At 48.6% G+C, this 16,516-nt stretch overlaps 7 protein-coding genes across 7 annotated transcripts; 4 read left to right on the top strand and 3 right to left on the bottom strand.

The window, feature by feature from the left end:
* Nucleotides 1–652: 652 nt before the first annotated feature.
* Nucleotides 653–1,969, top strand: N7520_000553 (uncharacterized protein; the record flags this gene model as incomplete). Its single annotated transcript, XM_057134488.1, has 1 exon — nucleotides 653–1,969. The coding sequence occupies one exon, from the start codon at nucleotides 653–655 to the stop codon at nucleotides 1,967–1,969; it is 1,317 nt and encodes a 438-aa protein (XP_057000424.1).
* Nucleotides 1,970–2,078: 109 nt separating this feature from the next.
* On the bottom strand, nucleotides 2,079–4,791 carry N7520_000552 (glycoside hydrolase family 92 protein; the record flags this gene model as incomplete). Its single annotated transcript, XM_057134487.1, has 6 exons — nucleotides 2,079–2,757; nucleotides 2,806–3,355; nucleotides 3,406–3,868; nucleotides 3,916–4,520; nucleotides 4,567–4,599; nucleotides 4,659–4,791. The coding sequence occupies 6 exons, from the start codon at nucleotides 4,789–4,791 to the stop codon at nucleotides 2,079–2,081; spliced, it is 2,463 nt and encodes an 820-aa protein (XP_057000423.1).
* Nucleotides 4,792–5,900: 1,109 nt separating this feature from the next.
* Nucleotides 5,901–6,317, top strand: N7520_000551 (uncharacterized protein; the record flags this gene model as incomplete). Its single annotated transcript, XM_057134486.1, has 1 exon — nucleotides 5,901–6,317. One exon carries the CDS (start codon nucleotides 5,901–5,903, stop codon nucleotides 6,315–6,317), a length of 417 nt encoding a protein of 138 aa, XP_057000422.1.
* A 1,347-nt stretch (nucleotides 6,318–7,664) lies between these two features.
* N7520_000550 (PaaI family thioesterase) lies at nucleotides 7,665–8,625 on the top strand (the record flags this gene model as incomplete). Its single annotated transcript, XM_057134485.1, has 3 exons — nucleotides 7,665–7,767; nucleotides 7,819–8,537; nucleotides 8,590–8,625. 3 exons carry the CDS (start codon nucleotides 7,665–7,667, stop codon nucleotides 8,623–8,625), a joined length of 858 nt encoding a protein of 285 aa, XP_057000421.1.
* A 369-nt stretch (nucleotides 8,626–8,994) lies between these two features.
* N7520_000549 (adenylyl-sulfate kinase) lies at nucleotides 8,995–9,703 on the top strand (the record flags this gene model as incomplete). The annotated part of the gene is made up of 2 exons (XM_057134484.1): nucleotides 8,995–9,002; nucleotides 9,079–9,703. The coding sequence occupies 2 exons, from the start codon at nucleotides 8,995–8,997 to the stop codon at nucleotides 9,701–9,703; spliced, it is 633 nt and encodes a 210-aa protein (XP_057000420.1).
* A 248-nt stretch (nucleotides 9,704–9,951) lies between these two features.
* Nucleotides 9,952–11,376, bottom strand: N7520_000548 (H(+)-transporting V1 sector ATPase subunit C; the record flags this gene model as incomplete). Its single annotated transcript, XM_057134483.1, has 5 exons — nucleotides 9,952–10,137; nucleotides 10,189–10,679; nucleotides 10,729–10,843; nucleotides 10,916–11,010; nucleotides 11,076–11,376. The coding sequence occupies 5 exons, from the start codon at nucleotides 11,374–11,376 to the stop codon at nucleotides 9,952–9,954; spliced, it is 1,188 nt and encodes a 395-aa protein (XP_057000419.1).
* A 708-nt stretch (nucleotides 11,377–12,084) lies between these two features.
* On the bottom strand, nucleotides 12,085–15,460 carry N7520_000547 (uncharacterized protein; the record flags this gene model as incomplete). Its single annotated transcript, XM_057134482.1, has 5 exons — nucleotides 12,085–12,584; nucleotides 12,633–14,663; nucleotides 14,717–15,235; nucleotides 15,287–15,317; nucleotides 15,383–15,460. The coding sequence occupies 5 exons, from the start codon at nucleotides 15,458–15,460 to the stop codon at nucleotides 12,085–12,087; spliced, it is 3,159 nt and encodes a 1,052-aa protein (XP_057000418.1).
* Between the last annotated feature and the right edge of the window lie 1,056 nt (nucleotides 15,461–16,516).

Here is a 16,516-nt window from a genome sequence, read left to right as displayed (position 1 = left end):
AAGGTTCGAGCCGGGACGGCACGTTCATTTCCACTAAATCCACTAACTGCAGTCTTTCCAATCGGCAACATTATTTTCCCTTAGCTTTTGCTAACCTCGTATTGATCCCGCCATTGTGGTCACTTTTGCGAGTTTGGCTCGGGTGTACGTGCGCTCAACACGGTCAGTAAGCAGCCACACGACGCTAGTGAAGGGCCATACGCATCAAAATAGCAAATGGTGGTCGCGCTACTATTAAAAAGAATGAAAATTTGACGATCGCGGGATAGGCGTCGTCCTGCGAAAGTGGTTGGATGTGGCTGCTCCAATTCTGCACTCAGGATTATTTCCGGCTTTTGCGTTAGACATGATGCATGTACCGCTGTCGAGAGCCAGGTGCTAGTCTGGGTCGCAGGTATTGTTAGTATGCATGAGCTTGTTCCTGCGCCAAATCCGCCCCCAAGTTCCACAAGCTGTCAAAACCAAGCCTCCACTAATAAAGTAGCGCAGTGGATGATGAAATTCGTTTCTCTTGCGATTGATTAGGTCGGAGAATTGCGGCTGGATCACACTGTCTCTTACTCTCCTACCCCATCATAGGGTGCCACAAAAGCTGACATGTGGATGGAAAGCTACCTTTTATGCCCAGACGCAATTTACAGCCTTCAACAGAATGTTTCCCTGGCATGAAAGCCTGAAATCCTGGGCTAACGGCACGGGACTCAAAATCGATGCCCTAGGTCTTGTCACGCTCCTCGGCGCAGAAGAAATGGACCGCAGCATCGGAAGATTAATGCCAAGCGTGTACTTTGACTACCTACCGCTTCTCGGTGCATTCATCGTAGCCGGTGATCGATTCAAAGAGAGAAAGCTCGGATATACTCTCTACAATATCTCTGCGGGGATCGTCACGACCGAGTTATCAGGCTGGTTCGCGCGATGGATGTGCGCGCAGGAATTTCACAAGATCCGAAGTAAAGTCACTTGGGAGGTTGTCGATCGGCCACCACGGAGGAAGACCTTTTCTGTCGGCTTATTTCTTATCAGCATCCCCTTGCATGGAATGCTTCTGGCCCTGACAGTCTTGGCGGCGGATTGGTGGGGGTTTGCAAATGTTGTGGCTATGGTGGTGTCTATATTCGTGCGATGTGTGCAGGTCGCGGAGAACCAAGATGGCATTAGTGAGAATATACGGGCGGCGGAGCAGGATGCAAATGATAAGTTGGCGAAATATGAGTTGGCAAAGGCTCGTCAAAAGGAACTTGGGTCCAACAGTACCAAAATTCTTACTCGGCCCAAGGATCGCGATCTTGTGAAGATGATTGTGGTGACGGAAGAATCTAAGGTTGTTACGCTTTATGCGCCTGCTTTTCTTGTCAGAGCTGCTTTCACGGCTGCGCCTTGCATACCCAATCCTCACTTTTATACGTTCTGTCGGATTCTGGGCTGGATTGCATTTGCTGTTCATGTCATCAGTATTGGTATGGCAGCACTGTATACCCAGATTTGCACAGTCGTTTTGATCATTGGGGCGACGGTGCTCACTGCCTATAAAGTTGGTAGTGAAGATTCGCAGCTATCAAGATCTATTCGGCGCAAGTTGCACGGAGTTCAATATGAAGAGAAGGAATGGAGTTGTTGGGTTACTTCAAAGTTGAAAGCCACAGTCTCCTCTTATCCGAAGGAGTACACAGAATGGGAAACTGTGCCAAGGGAAGAGAAATTGAAGCCACCTGCCAAAGTGACTGTCTCCTCGTGGCCATGGAGTCGAGGGGCAGCGGTCGATGTCAAGCATTCAGCACCCAAGAGAAAGTCGAGGATTGTTCAAGAGCGACGGCAGGACCTGTTTGCTTGGTTGGACTTGACACCGGAGGAAGATGAGCGTATGGTTGCATGGCATATGATTCCTCACAGTCAGGAATGGAAGAATGCATATTTGGAAAAGAAGGAGTTTCATCGTCGGAGAACAAGAATCCCAAATTTCACATGAGAGAAGCAACATGAAAATGGGACTGAAAGTTATGATTTAAGACCAACTGATGCAGTGACGTACAATATTAATTCCAACACGATCACACATCTGCCCACCTTCTAGATCATCATTCAAACTGCCGAGCATACTCTGCGTCAGTGCTCAAAGCCCCAAGGTCATCATAAGTCCTGAGGCCATGCGCTTGTACATCCGAAGAATTTGACAAAGAAGGCGGTAGATCTTCCGGCTTCGTGCCCCAATCACTCTCCTTAGAGCCCAAAGTGAGCACCAAATCCTGACCTTCTGTGAAAAAGTCATGGTCAACCCAGTTGCGCGTATATGGCTTGCCATTCAGAGTAGCGGACTGAATGAAACCTGATCCACCGGTGCTATTCAGTGAGTTGAAATCAGCCCAGTTAACAGTGCGCAAGGTAGCAGTTTTGCCGGTCAGTGGCGATTTGATGCTCACAGACTCGAAGAACGGGACTGTGAGTAGATAGACGCTCTGTCCTGGGTTGGGGAACAGGCCCATCATCGACATTGCGACAAAGGATCCCATAGCCCCGGAGTCGTCGTTGCCAGGTAAACCAGTGGGTGTTGGGGAAAAGTAATCTGGAATGTAAGTGCGCACTCGCGCGGTAGATTTTGCGGGACGACCCGCGTAATGATATTGGAAAACTGTGAGGAAAGCAGGCTCGTTGCCAATGTATGTGATGTTTTGGTCATGTAAGTAGTCGAGACGCTTGACAAAGCTTGAGGGTCCGCCAAGCAGGGTAATCAGCGCAGCCATATCATGGGGTACGAAGCTAGAAAAATTAGCTCGGTCTTAGTCAAGAGGGTTCTCTTATGCCCACAATTGGTATTCCCATATTGATGACTCGAAGGTCTCCTGGGCATTGTTCTGGAGCGAGCAACTTGCCCCAGAATCATCGATGTTGGAGCATTTAAGAGGATCTTGGTATCCCCAGGTCCCATTCAGATATTTGGGCTGAAAGAATCCCACAAATCCGGTGTTAACCTTCTTGAGGAATGAGGTTTGATCCTGTTTGAATAAGTTTTTCCATGCTCCTGAGTTTGCTTCGTACTTTTCCGCGTCGGCCGTTTTGTTCATTCCACGAGCCATCTGGGCGATAGCATAGTCATTATACGAGTACTCGAGTGTCCGCGAGATACTTCGAGTCATAGTTCCGAAGCCCACGTAGTCAAAGTCCTCGACTGGGATATAGTTCAGCTTTTTCCAGCTTTGAAGTCCACCACGGCCTTCGACCGACCAGTCAAAGGGCTCTTCTTCGGCATCTTTTTGAACAGCAGCATAGCCTTGATCCCAGTCAATGCCGTCAGTGATGCCTTTTACATAAGCATCGGCAAGAATGTTGTCGGCATTTGAGCCTCCCTGTGTGAATCCTAGAGTAAACAGTTAGCTGGAAATGGGGAAATATGATAATCTTCCATACCCTTGCAAAGTGACATCCGACAGTCGGGAAGCCAACCGAGATGACGCTGGGTATCAATTAGAGAGCGAACCATCTCAGCAACCGCACTAGGGTCCGTAAGTGTGAGAAATGGGATCTGACTACGGAAACTATCCCATAAACAGTAGAAAGAATCAAAGTATGGCTCTGAGCTGGTCCACAGAGGGTTTTCCCCAGTATAGTTCTGAGGATTCACCATAGTTCGATAGATGCCACTGTAGAAGTTAGTGAGAACAGAGGAATTGACGCCGTTCTTTGAAACCCGAATGGGGGCAAGTTTCTCGGTCCATTTATCGACAGCCGTTTTTTGTGTAGAATCGAAATCAAAGTCGCCTATCTCGGATTCAGCATATGAGCAGGCCTGGTCTGCGCTGATAAAGCTGAGCGCTACACGGGCCTGCACGGTGCCATCTGAAGGAGAATTGAAGCGCACAAATCCACCGCCCTATGGCCGTCAGCTCATAATCAATCAAGGCTTCATGTTCTACTCACCGGGAGAGGATATCCATTGATGCTTCGCGATATTGTCAAGTCACGAACATCTGCTGAGGCCCTAGCATCAACAAAGATGCCACTATCCCGTAACATGGCGGAGCTCTTGAAATCAGCACAAAAGTGAAGAGTGTATGATCCGCTCCCAAAGCTAGGCAAGAATTTAGCACTTCCAGTCATACGCCCACTGTCCTCGTCAACTGCGATAGTTGCATTGTCTTGCCGACTGTCTGACAGATCAGAAAGGTCTAAGAAGACCAGCGGACTGGTGGCATTTGTAAAATTAAAGCGAAAAAGCGTTGTATGGTGAGCAGCAGTCATGTCAACATGGACTCCAGACGCCAGGGAAATAGCGAAATAGCCAGGTCTGGACTCAACAGAGTCTGGCTTATAAGGAGTGGCACGGGACTTTTTTGGGAAAATGCAACCATTAATATCGTCGTTAGCGCACTGCGCATACGCAAACAATGGGAAGTTCCCAAGAGAAGGACTGCCCCCAGTACCGGAGTCATGCATGCTTGAGAAGCCAGTGACATTACTGCCATCATACGCAAAGCCGCCCTGGTTGCCATCTGAATTGGTATCGGCGACGGCCTTGGCCATGCCTGTATTCATCAGCTCTATCCAGCTACTTCCTGTTGATTTACTCACCATATGGCAACGTGGCACCTGGAAAAACATTGCCTGAAGGATTTAAGACGATCAGTTACTCCACTTGGCCCGATTTTAAGTGCGACCCTCACCCCCATTTGCAGTTCCGATCATCGGGTTAATATATTGGAGGACATCGTAGTTATCCGGTACAGCTGGAAGCACAGCGTTGACCAACGCGCAACTGCTGGTCAAAAGGAGCGACACAAGTACGCGACGCGACATGTTAGATGGATGTAGAGAATTCGACGCGTGGAATCATTGCAGAATCGCCGGTATTTGAATTCCCCTTTGACTCCTGTCGCGTCGTGCTCTGGCATGCGGGCCCCTGTGGATCGATCGACCACGCGTCGCTGGGTTGCATTGAGAATTTCTTATCTAAAGCGATCATATGAAGTGTCGCGTGTGATTGAATAGTCTCGTGTTGGGCTGGTATTTGTTATGCGATTCTTTGAGCCTAGTATTACTCACGCTAAGAACCTCCATCATGTGGCCATTGTGACCGGGTCATGCGATATGAGAAGTCCGATTTGAAGCTCAGCCTGGATTCTGATCTATTAATACGCGTTAGCATCTCACGCTGATGAAGAATTGTAACATGGGGAAAGCATAAATCAAAGGCCACATTTTAGAAGCAACTTTCTTGATACCTCATACTCCAAAACCACTTTGGCTATAGAAAGGACAGAGTGGTAGTATAGATGGATCTGCTGTCAACAAAGCTCTCTAGGTAACCACTACCAGTACATACTCAGTACGATCACAGAATATTCGAGTCTGTGTACTGTAGCCACGAATACTATCTGTAACAGAATGGAGGTCAGGGCTGGGTATGACAAACAAGCACGGGACAAGGCCACGTACCACTATACAATAGATGAACCGTACTGATTTCATAGTAGAGATTCGGGGATTACAAGGAAATGACAACAGAGACAAAATGGTTCACCGTTCAAGGTCACATTAAGCAGGGATGACAAGCACTGGTACTAACCAGATTATAAGATTTAACGCTAGGGTTCTCTAGCAAACTATACAGGTAATCATTATGTGATTTAAAAGAAAGCAATAGGCTAGTAAATTAGCAAAATCCATTTTACCTACTGAAACAGATGTATGAACCCTAGGATCGGGGACTCATTACCCACGGTGACCCATGAGGTGGTCAGGTTTGATAGGTGCAAGAACCCAGTGTGGTACGTAAGACATATAAAAGCTTCACCGGATTTTCATTTCGGAGCATTAAAAATAGTACCTTATACCATGCTTTTTCTCATCCACAACTCTCTCACCTTCCGAAAATCTCGACCACATAATAAAGACGAAAAGTCACAATGGCTCCAGAGTTTCACATTCAAGTCGACGACCTGCCCTTTCCATTCAAAGACTGTATTGAAGGCAATGTCCCCATTTTCGCACCTCAGTCAGAATATCTTGCCAGTCTTCAGCCTATTCGCAAAAGCATTTACGAGCAACTTCTAGAACAGCAATGGACAGAGGAAGAATGCTACGATTATTTTACCTTCATTGAAAAATACATGGGATTTGAGAGCGTATGGCTCCGTCACAAGGGCTGGAAAGAGCAGAAAATCCAGGACTGGAGTGAAGCGTGTGCACACAAGGAACTCTACTTTCTGCCGGGTTTAAAACAGGATGATCTGTATCAACAGCTCTCACAAATGGCCGGTGCGGCCCAACGATGTATTGCATCCCGTGAATTACTCAAGAGTGAATCAGTCGCGAAGCTTTAACAGATAGTAACCTCTGATTTGAATTGAATTGCTAGAATCAACGGTGGAGAATATCTACAAGGGTTGTCTGTGGTAGTTAGCTTTGTATTGATATAGATCATCAAATTCAACATACTGGGGAAAGCCACTACACCAAGAACCCGCTAAAGTAGGCTGGTTGAGATAATATTTTCAATTACCTTGGAAGGAAGCGGCGAATTTTGACATGTTTGGCTGTCCACTCAGTCATACGGCAGTCTGGGACTAAGATCTTCCCGTGTGCTGAAAGTCACACCCATGGACCTAGTAGGTGGCATCCCAGCGCTATCAGGTCCGAAGAATATTGGTTACAGGTGCTTTCTTCAATTTAAAAGACTAAGGGCCTTAACTGTTACCCAAGTACCATATCTCATTCTTGTCTGGCTTTTCCAACAATGAAATCAGTCACCATCGCTATCTTTCTTATTGCCGCGATGGTAGGCAATACTTCCCCAGTGGCGATCACCCCTGTGGATTCGGAGAATTCCACAGTTGGGATTCTACCTGACAAAGGAAAGCCCATCTTTCATTTTAAGGGGGGTAATTTGAGCTTTACCAAGCTAATTCATTGTGCAATCACATTTGACAAAAGACCTTATTGCATGAAAATAATACCAAAAACTCACTTACAAATCGATCCTGACTTTTAGAAATGTCTTTTACGAAGTCAACAATGCTATTATTCCGACCCTGATACCAGATATCTGTACAGAGTTAACTGTCCAGCTGCATCTCAAGAAAGAGTTTCATACGGTGAAGCCATTTCCTCACTCCCATCTTGGCAGCTAACAATGATTAGTGCCGTTATGATCATGCTACGTGCTCGATTGCTACCACTGGACCAGGAACCGTCAGCAACGCTCACTGCACTATCTGAACCTTGCTGAGATGACGCGCGTTACTTTATATCAAAATAAACCGATTCATTTTATTCTTGTTGAATTCGTACCTATGATAATGTTATGCGAACGAACGATTTTACGTTGGGATTAGGCACCTCTGAATCTTGAAGTTTATTTGTGTTGAAATCAACAACGCAAATCTTGTTAAATAAAACATATCACGGATATTGGGAGAGCAGGATGTGTAGATATTAGACAAGTGGTGTCTAAGAAATATCATGTTATTCCTTGTTCCTCTATATTTTGCTCAGGTCTACAGGTTAATTCATCATTGATTGATATATAATCGGACCAAGTTATAAGATCTAGATTTTCCTGATTAGGCTATCCCGAAACCCGCCAAAGATGCCGAGGTACATTTGTTAGAATCCACCATCTGAACCCTTGCCTCCCAACAACCACAGAACGATTCGCATCAACTTGGAAAATGCTCCGACAATCCTCTAGTTTTTCTTCCCTCGCCCGATTATCACTTTCCTCTCCTCGCCTCATTCATCCCTCTTACGCTCGTAACCTTCGATTCCAGTCCAGTAAGCACATCTACAACCCTGAAAGAAACATAATACTAACTCAAACCACAGCCTCACTCCCCACTCCCCTTCCAAAACAGCCCTCACGCGTCCGTCGCTTCGCAGGCTTCATCTCAATTGCCCTCTTCGCCTTCACCGCAGGCCTAACCTACAAATCCTACCGCACCGTCTCCGAAATAATGGCCCAGCCCATCCTCTCCGACGAGCAGACTCTGTCCGCCTACGAACCCGTCGACGACATCACGCAGGAGATCGACACAACACTACAAAGTCACCCCGAAGCCCTGGCACTTCGCGCAAACCCCGAATTCAAAGAATCGCGCCCCCACCTCAAGATCCCGGAGGCTATGCGCCCGCGCAGTCTGACAGCAGGTACATTAGCTGGACCGGGCAAGATTGTCGTCCCGCCTTACGTCTTCAGCGAGCGCGATGGAAAGAGCCTCGTCTCGCTGATGTATCTTGGATCGGAGATGTGCGGACACCCGGGGATTATTCACGGAGGACTGTTAGCGACGATTCTGGATGAGGGTCTTGCGCGGTGCTGCTTCCCGGCTCTGCCTAATAAGGTGGCTGTCACTGCTAATCTGAATATTGATTACCGGGCGCCGGCTATGGCGAATTCCTACGTGGCGTTGCGGGCGGAGACTGTTAAGGTTGAGGGTCGGAAGGCGTGGGTTGAGGGTCGGATTGAGACTCTTCCCGTTGATGGTAGTGAGCCGGTTATCTTGGTTCAGGCCAAGGCTTTGTTCATTGAGCCTAAGCAGGCTGCTGTGAGTATCCCTATTCCAGATTCCCTCTACGGGATGCTAATTCAAGTTCTAGGCCCTTCAGTCGCTGTACCGTGGCGCGAACGAATAGAAATCTCTGCCTTGAATGTGGCGAAAGCCAGTTCCTGGTTCCTGAATTGCGCCATTTTGGTTTATAGATGAGATTTCGATTGTAAGATTTTTTTTGAAAGCGAATTCGCTTTAGATGTATATCATAGATGACAGATTAAGCATTGCATTTATTAATTACTGCATGGATCAACCTTAAATCCCTTTAAATTCCTTAATAAAAGTTCATAAGTTCGTAATTTCGTATAATTTCAATGCCAAGAATGAGAAAGTGCCCCGCGATCAGCACTCCGTTTCCGCTCCAGGACCTCTTACGCGGCCCCATTTCACCGTCTCTTGCCCCCCCCCCCCTCCTTTTTCACCTCTACAACTCCCTAATTCACACATCACAATGGCCACGTAAGTCAATTGCTCTCCTAATCCCTCATCCAGATCAAGAAACCAAATCCAAAAACAATCAACTAACCCCTCACAGCAACATCACCTTCCACGCCTCTGGCGTCACCCGCGCCGAGCGCAGCACCCTCCGCAACCAACAAGGCCTCACAATCTGGCTCACCGGCCTCAGCGCCTCGGGCAAGTCTACCCTCGCCGTCGAGCTCGAGAAGCAGCTCATCCGCGACCGCGGCGTCCACGCCTACCGCCTCGACGGCGACAACATCCGCTTCGGACTGAACAAGGATCTCGGATTCAGCGAGACTGACCGCAACGAGAACATCCGCCGTATCGCCGAAGTCGCTAAGCTGTTCGCCGACTCCTCCTCTGTGGCTATTACCTCTTTTATCTCGCCGTACCAGAAGGATCGCGATACCGCGCGCCAGTTGCACGAGGTCGCTACTCCCGGTGAAGAGACCGGGTTGCCTTTTGTTGAGGTTTACGTCGATGTTCCTGTTGAGGTTGCTGAGCAGCGTGATCCTAAGGGATTGTACAAGAAGGCTCGGGAGGGTATTATTAAGGAGTTCACTGGTATCTCCGCGCCTTATGAGGCGCCTGTGAACCCTGAGGTTCATATTAAGAACGTGGATTTGCCCATTGCCGATGCTGTTAAGCAGATTATTGATTACCTTGACTCCAAGGGATACTTGCCTGTCAAGAACTAGGTGGTTTGGGTTGAGTTGAGTTCAGTGTACAGGTTGGGTTGTGGTTATCCAGGCGCTGTAAATATATACATATTTGGCATATAGACTTGAATGTGGAAATTATTGAAACATTTACATTTACTTTAAATCAATAAAGTACACTAGACCCAAAATGAACAAAATATAAAACGATTCCAAAAATGCTACTAGTAGGTACTGGGTGCTTAGACCTGGTATATGTACGCAATGCAACGTCTTCCGTCCGAAAATCACTGGAACTCGAAGTCGTAGTACACATAGGGTGTGTACTCGGCACTCTCAGCACCGTGCATCTCGTTGGGATCATCCCGCTTGACACGGCCCTTCTTGTCGCGGCCAAATGCATTGCCAGCCAGGTAGTTGTACTTATCGTCGAGAAGCTGCTTAGCCTTGTCGGCCTGTTTCGATGACGGAGTCTGTAACGAGTTAGTGCTATCCACCAGATGACAGAACAGGAAAGATCATACCCGAACCAAAGCACAGACAAAGTCCAACGGCAATCCATACCGCAGCACAGTCTCAACAAAGACCCTCAACACGAGGACATGTACCCAAACCATAACAGCCTCACTCCAAGCCGTGCGGCCGAGTCGCAATGTCTCTCCCCAGAGCTTCCGCTCATCCCCACCAACCTTCTCAACCTCCTTCTTCTCCTCCTCCTTGCCACCCTCCACATACTTGAAGTCTCGTGGGATCCACTTCTGCTCACGACACTTGTGCACGAATTCGGCGCTGTGCTTCTTGAATACCGTCACGGCGTACAGCGAGAACTCACTGTCAGAAGCAACCAGTTGCGCAGACCGCGGGACAACCATTGCGGAAACAGTCTCGTAGCTCTTGAGGAAATCCTTAACCAGTTGCGAAGGAACAGCAACAAGGTGGGTCTCAATGTACTCGGAGTCTTGAACGACAGATTTTGGGTCGACGATAGAGGCGAGGGATTTTGTGGAGAGGTTTCCTCTACACCAACCAAGTTAGCTACACAAATACCGACAAAGCAGCAACACCAAGAGATAAGGTTTGAACGAACGCTTGTTTCCGCTGGAGCGTAGCCAGATTATTCTTAACTTGGTTGTATTGCGAATACTTGAACCGAATATCATTGTCGATGCTAGCAGTTTCCTGTAGATTGGATCGCATAATTAGCCATTAGCCTGGGATGGTTGTTGGAATATATCCCTCGAGATTCCATACCTTCGCAAGCAGATCAATCAACTCCGCCAACGGCTTGTCAGCCCGGTACTTGACCTTATTCCACTGGAACGAGCGGAGATACTGGTCCACGGGCTCTGCAACCAGTCAGCGAGAGCTCAGCTCCTAACCCTTTGGGATTGAAGATCCAGCTGATACATACTATCATTGACAACCTTCATTCTCTCAATCTGCGCCTCATCTCCTTCAAGGATATTCTTCAACGCATCGCCCACTTTCGCAACAACACCCTCGCACTGGCTTTCCAGCTTTGCAAGCTCATCTGCCTGCTGGACTAGTCCGTCTAATGTGCCGATCTTGAACTCCGGAATAGGAAAAGAGGCGGCGGAGCCATTGTCAGGGGAGACAGTCTTCGAGATGGCTTCGAGGGCATCGTCTTTGTGGTGCGAGGGGACGATGGAGGTGGGGAGGGAGAGGAGGAGGTATTTTCCGGGTTTTGACATGATTTATTTGAATGACCGAGCAGATCAGGCTTTAATTCGATATGAATGAGAGTAAGGCCCTCACGGGGAGGGTTTGAGGGGGTGTTTCCGGTGGATGGACGGGTAGCTGGAGCTGTGATGTCGTAGGGCGGTCGGAGATGATTGGTGCGGGATGCGGACACGGGTTAGTTTCTGTGGAGTACTACGGACTACTGAATACAGAGTACACATGCTATCAGCTTAAGTTGAAAGGTTTACTTGATTACGAATTAAAAATTAGAACTTTTCTCTACAGAATCTCCTTATTCGACCTGCGATGAAGATGCATAACGCTAGACATGATCCAATGCTCGCTCAACACAAGGGAAAAATGATAAATCACAAGATAAAAACCACCCAAAGGTACAATGTTGATTTCCCCCAACGGCCTTCGACAAGGCGCTTTTATTTGAGACAGTAAGGACCTGAGGGAATGACTAGCTTCGAACCTGCGGAATATGTAAAAACAAGAGGCAAGGGTATCTGTATCGAGCGTGTAGCGCTGATCGTGAACAGAGTGTAGAGAAGGGGAAGATGAGAAAACAAGACAAAACAAATGACCAAGAAAAGACATTGGTATCTGTAAAACGAGAAGCGCCAACAAAAAGAAATCCATACAAGAGTCGGTATCCCAACAAGCTGGGGGATGGGCAACAGAAATGCAAAACACAAATAAAGTAAGGAGTGTTGCTAGCCAGACATTTCCATGAATATCTCATTAACGTTCTCAACCATGAACTTGAGAACATCATTCTTCTTCTGCACGTCCGTCATTTCCCGGGCCAGACTTTCGGGCCTCATAATGGTCGGGGCAAAAACGACGGCAATGTTTTGGCATGTCATCAAGTTCTCCTCCTGGCGCTCAACGACGCGCTGCAGGTGGAACATGAGGAATTCGAGCACATCTTGGTGTGCACGGGGAAGTTCTCGCAACCCCTTAACCAGGACATCAATCCGGGTAGATGGATCGGTGATTTCTCCAGATTCAATAATCAGCTCGTAGACTTCGTATGTGATGAGAGGGTTAGGCAGCTTTCGGAAATACTGCTTGAGGCAAGAAGTGACGGCGTGGATGTCAAGATCTGGATCAGAGATATCGTAATCGAATGGTGTGCGCTCAAAGCCTTCACGAATGCCTTGGATGGCGGACGCAGCACCCGACTTGCGGTAGATGCCTTCCATATCCATACCTAAAACGAGGTTAGAGAAATCACGTAACAAGAATAAAATTCACGAACCTCGCAATTCAACTTCCTGAATGCATCGAGTGACAATGGCAGGAATGATGCTCTTTTCGTGTTCCATGCGAGCCTCTAGGTCTACTCCAAAGAGATTACCCACGGGATCAGAGAGTGCTGACACACTATCGGCCTGCGACATTTTACCTGCCGGTCTGCTCCTCTGGTTTCCAAAGAAGCCAAAGCCTTGACGACTGGGGTCTTGGGTTTGTGAACGGGGCAGACCACCAGGTTCATCACTACCCATAAATGCTCCCTTGAGACCTTTGACACCCTTGGCGACGTTCTGACCACCCTTCTTCCAGTTGAACTTGCCCTTGCGAATACTGACAACCTGCGGACCGGGCACCACAGTGGCAGTAGCGGGCTCACCGTCCTCGTGCATATGAGCAGTCGAGATCGATGTGGCAATCTCGTGGCTGCTTCCAGGCTTCATCGCCTCAATCGAAGTGATAGACCGGTCCTTGTTGTGCGATATGCCCAGACCATTTGGACCACGGTGATCATTGTTGGTCTTGTATAGCTCCTGGATCTGGTGTACCAATTGGTTGTTGAGCTCAGCCAATTGAGCATTCTTGGAAGACAACTGCTCAAATTCCTGGAAGGCCTTTTCCTTCTTACGGTGAATTTCAGTGAGTTCCTCATTTAGGTCATTGCGCTTTTGGATAAGCTCCTCAATTTGAGGAGTATAGGAAGCCTTCAGCTTGTGGATTGACTCTGCAAGCTCCCGCAGAACATGATTCGAAAGCTTCCCAAGATCCAAAGGTGCATCAGAGCCACCCCGTTTCTCCGACTCGATATGATCCGTGAGCACGGTAAGTTCACGCAAAACAATCTCTCGTTGCGCATCCAGTACAACCATGGTTGACCGCTTCTCTGAGAGCTCAGTGTTGACCTGTTTCACGTCCGCAGTGGCACGAAGAGCGTTCTCCATCTCGGAGATACGCTGGCGCTCCTTGCTCAATTCGCTCCGAAGCCAGGCCAGTTCTTCAGACTGGCTACCGGAAGGGCTTCCAATATCGGTGCTACCTATTCCATTGGCCGCTCGACTATTAATGTCTTTGCTGGTCCGCACACTCTTCTCGCTCATACTCCGGCCATGACGGTTGGATGCATTTGAGGTAGTGCGGAATCGCAGGAGGGAGTCGCTCATGTCACCTCCAATAAATCGTGCCAGATCCTCGTCCTGAGAGAAATCACTGTTGCTGGTGTACTGGGGTAGGGACGGCGAGCCGGCGCTGTCCAAGGGCCGCCGAGTGTCAGACAGAGATGTATCTCCTGATGTGATATTCTGCTTCGGTTGCTCAAAGCCCATCTCAGGCAGTTTGGGCGAACCATATGTTGAGGAACTAGGAGATGCCCCCATCTCTTTCCGCGGAATCTGATAAGCCTTGCTTTCAAGAGAGTCACCTCGCTTGGGAATGTGAGCCGAATGACTAGGGAGTTGAGACCGGGAAGAGTCCCCTGAGCCATGTTCGTGGAGCCTGCGCAGCTCGCCAGATGGACGTGGGGCAATACTGTCCAGAGGGGTATGTCGGGCGGCATCGTCCTTTGAACGAGTACTGGTGGGGCTTGTTGCACCCGAAAAAGCACTGGTTTCCCTCAATGCCAATGGCAGATCCGATCTCGAGCTGCGAGCAGATTCAATCTTTCCAATTCTGTTGTGATCAGCATTGGGAGGTGCCTTTGAGCCATTGACCCCTTCCAAGTCACGTCGAGCGGAATCCGTATCCGTGCGCTCCCAGCCCTTCTCTTGATACGCAATATGAGCAGATGAATCTGTGGTGTGGGAGGGAGGTTCATTGTCGTCACGGGACACCTTGATTGATGAATCTCCAGATCGAAATTGGCCAAAATAATCACGAGGCAGCTCCTGTATTGCTTGTGATTGTCTCCGTGAAGACCGTTGGCTCTCGGAGGGGTCGAAGGCGAGGGGGATTAACAGTTCTCCACCGGCGTCTGCATCATTATCACGCTGTGAACTCAAGAGACGGCTGCTTCGGTAGGTACTAGAGGGAAGAATAAGGTTGTCTGTTGGGAAAACACTGTCAGTTACCAGAATGTGAAATGACCAGGGTCCTTACCTTGGGCGGTAGTTGGGCGAGAAAGAGAGGCTTCCGATTGACCTCCATCAGCGTCCTTGCCAGCCATGGCCTCTGCTGCAGCCTCTACATAGCCCTCGCTTGGGGTTTCCTCTAGGGACCGGGTTTCTTCAAAACTGGGTGGCAGCGAAGGCAACGACTTATCCAGCTTGACCCCCGGTCCCCCTGGCCTTTTACTGGCCGCTGTGGCTTTTTTCTTCCGCCTGCGTTGCATTAGAGACTCATGACAGTCCATACAAAATATTCCTTGAGATGTTCGAGCATAGCGTAGGTTTTCGATCTTTCGCTTGCAGTTACGGCACCGGAAACACTGGGCACAAAACGCTTGATCACCGGTGAGGATGGCCAAGTCTTCAATCTTGTTGCCACACGAGTAGCAGCTGTAGGTGCAGCTGCTACAAATCAACGAGCCATCGCCGAGTAGAAGGAGGTGGGCATCCGAGTCGAGAAGGGTGTTGCAAGTGCTGCATCGGAAACAGTCGATATGCCATCGTTGTCCAGCTTCGAAGGGTTAGCAACAATACCAGCTGAAAGTAATCCGTGATAACATACAAAGTTCAAAGGCTTTTCCTTCCTCCAGGATCTAAATTGCGGGAGAAAAGCAACGTTAGCTGGTGAGACTACCACAAGCACTCCGCAAATGCTTACCTCTCCGCAACCCATACACGGGTAGGGAATGTCATCCTGCTCCATCGGCGACTCTGGTTGTCCATACTGTGATTCCATGGTGGACTCCATAGTAAATTCAGACTTCTAAACCCACCCACGATGACCGTTGGTTTCAAAGTCTGATGTGAAACCGACCGCCGGGAGTCAGCAACGAGGGGCAGACAACACGCATGCGCAAGCAGCCAGTGCCAGCGCTTCAAGATTCCGCGTTGTCGAGAGGCTGCGATGGGCGAGATACCAAGATGGAGAGCGCGGATCGGAGGGGAGGGGAATGCGACAAGGGGGGGCTGAAAGAGAGCGAGACTAGTGGCTGAAGCAGACTGCTGAGGCGTTAGCCAAAAGAATGACCCATCATCGTGTTTAAGCGTGAGACAACGGCCCCCCTTTGGGGTCCGCAAAATGATCGCTCCCAGCTGAACTCAAATGGGCAGATAGCATGCACGACGGAGTCGGGTTGGAAATGGCGTCGACCATGCTACAGGGCAATCTCCCCGCACAAATTAGGGGGGAAATCAAATTGGAACGGAACGTACCTAGATGCACACTACTGGACCCAGCTTGTATTGCTGGTGTTTCAGGTAGAAGAAAGCGCGGGTGTTGTGATAAGCGCTGCAGACGAGGGTTTGTTTAAATTGGGGTGGATTGATTTGCCCCTCGCGGGCGCTGGGATCACGATGCAAAGTCGAGGTCAGAATCAACCTGGGAAATGGAAGTGACGAAATATGAGAACAAGGAAAGAAAAAGGTTGCAACATAAAGTAAACAAAGGAAACACTGGGAGAACTTTTAATTGACTAAAGGGGGGAAGGAAGAAGAAGGACAAGTGGGTTTGAGTTTAGTTTAGGGAAGATGTGGATGGAAATGGCAGAATCAATTGAGTCTGGAACCAAGTTCTTCTCCTTCTCAATCAACTTACTAAGTCAACTCTCACTTTTTAATTTAAGAATATAACTCGTAAGTTTTCCCAAAATAACCTCAAATCTACGGACATGGATTCCCTTGAACTGACGACGCCAGAACGTGCGGGCCACATTGTTGTCCATGAGGAGTGCACGGTCCAATCAGATCATCACAGCCCCTGGGGAATATTACATTTCCATGATTATAACGAATG

The sequence above is a fragment of the Penicillium odoratum genome, assembly GCF_028828045.1.
Source record: "Penicillium odoratum strain IBT 22623 chromosome Unknown utg000001l_segment0_segment0, whole genome shotgun sequence".
Classification (NCBI taxonomy): Eukaryota; Fungi; Ascomycota; class Eurotiomycetes; order Eurotiales; family Aspergillaceae; genus Penicillium; species Penicillium odoratum.
Note: the sequence above shows the minus strand (reverse complement) of the source record. Positions and strands in the feature narration are given on the sequence as shown.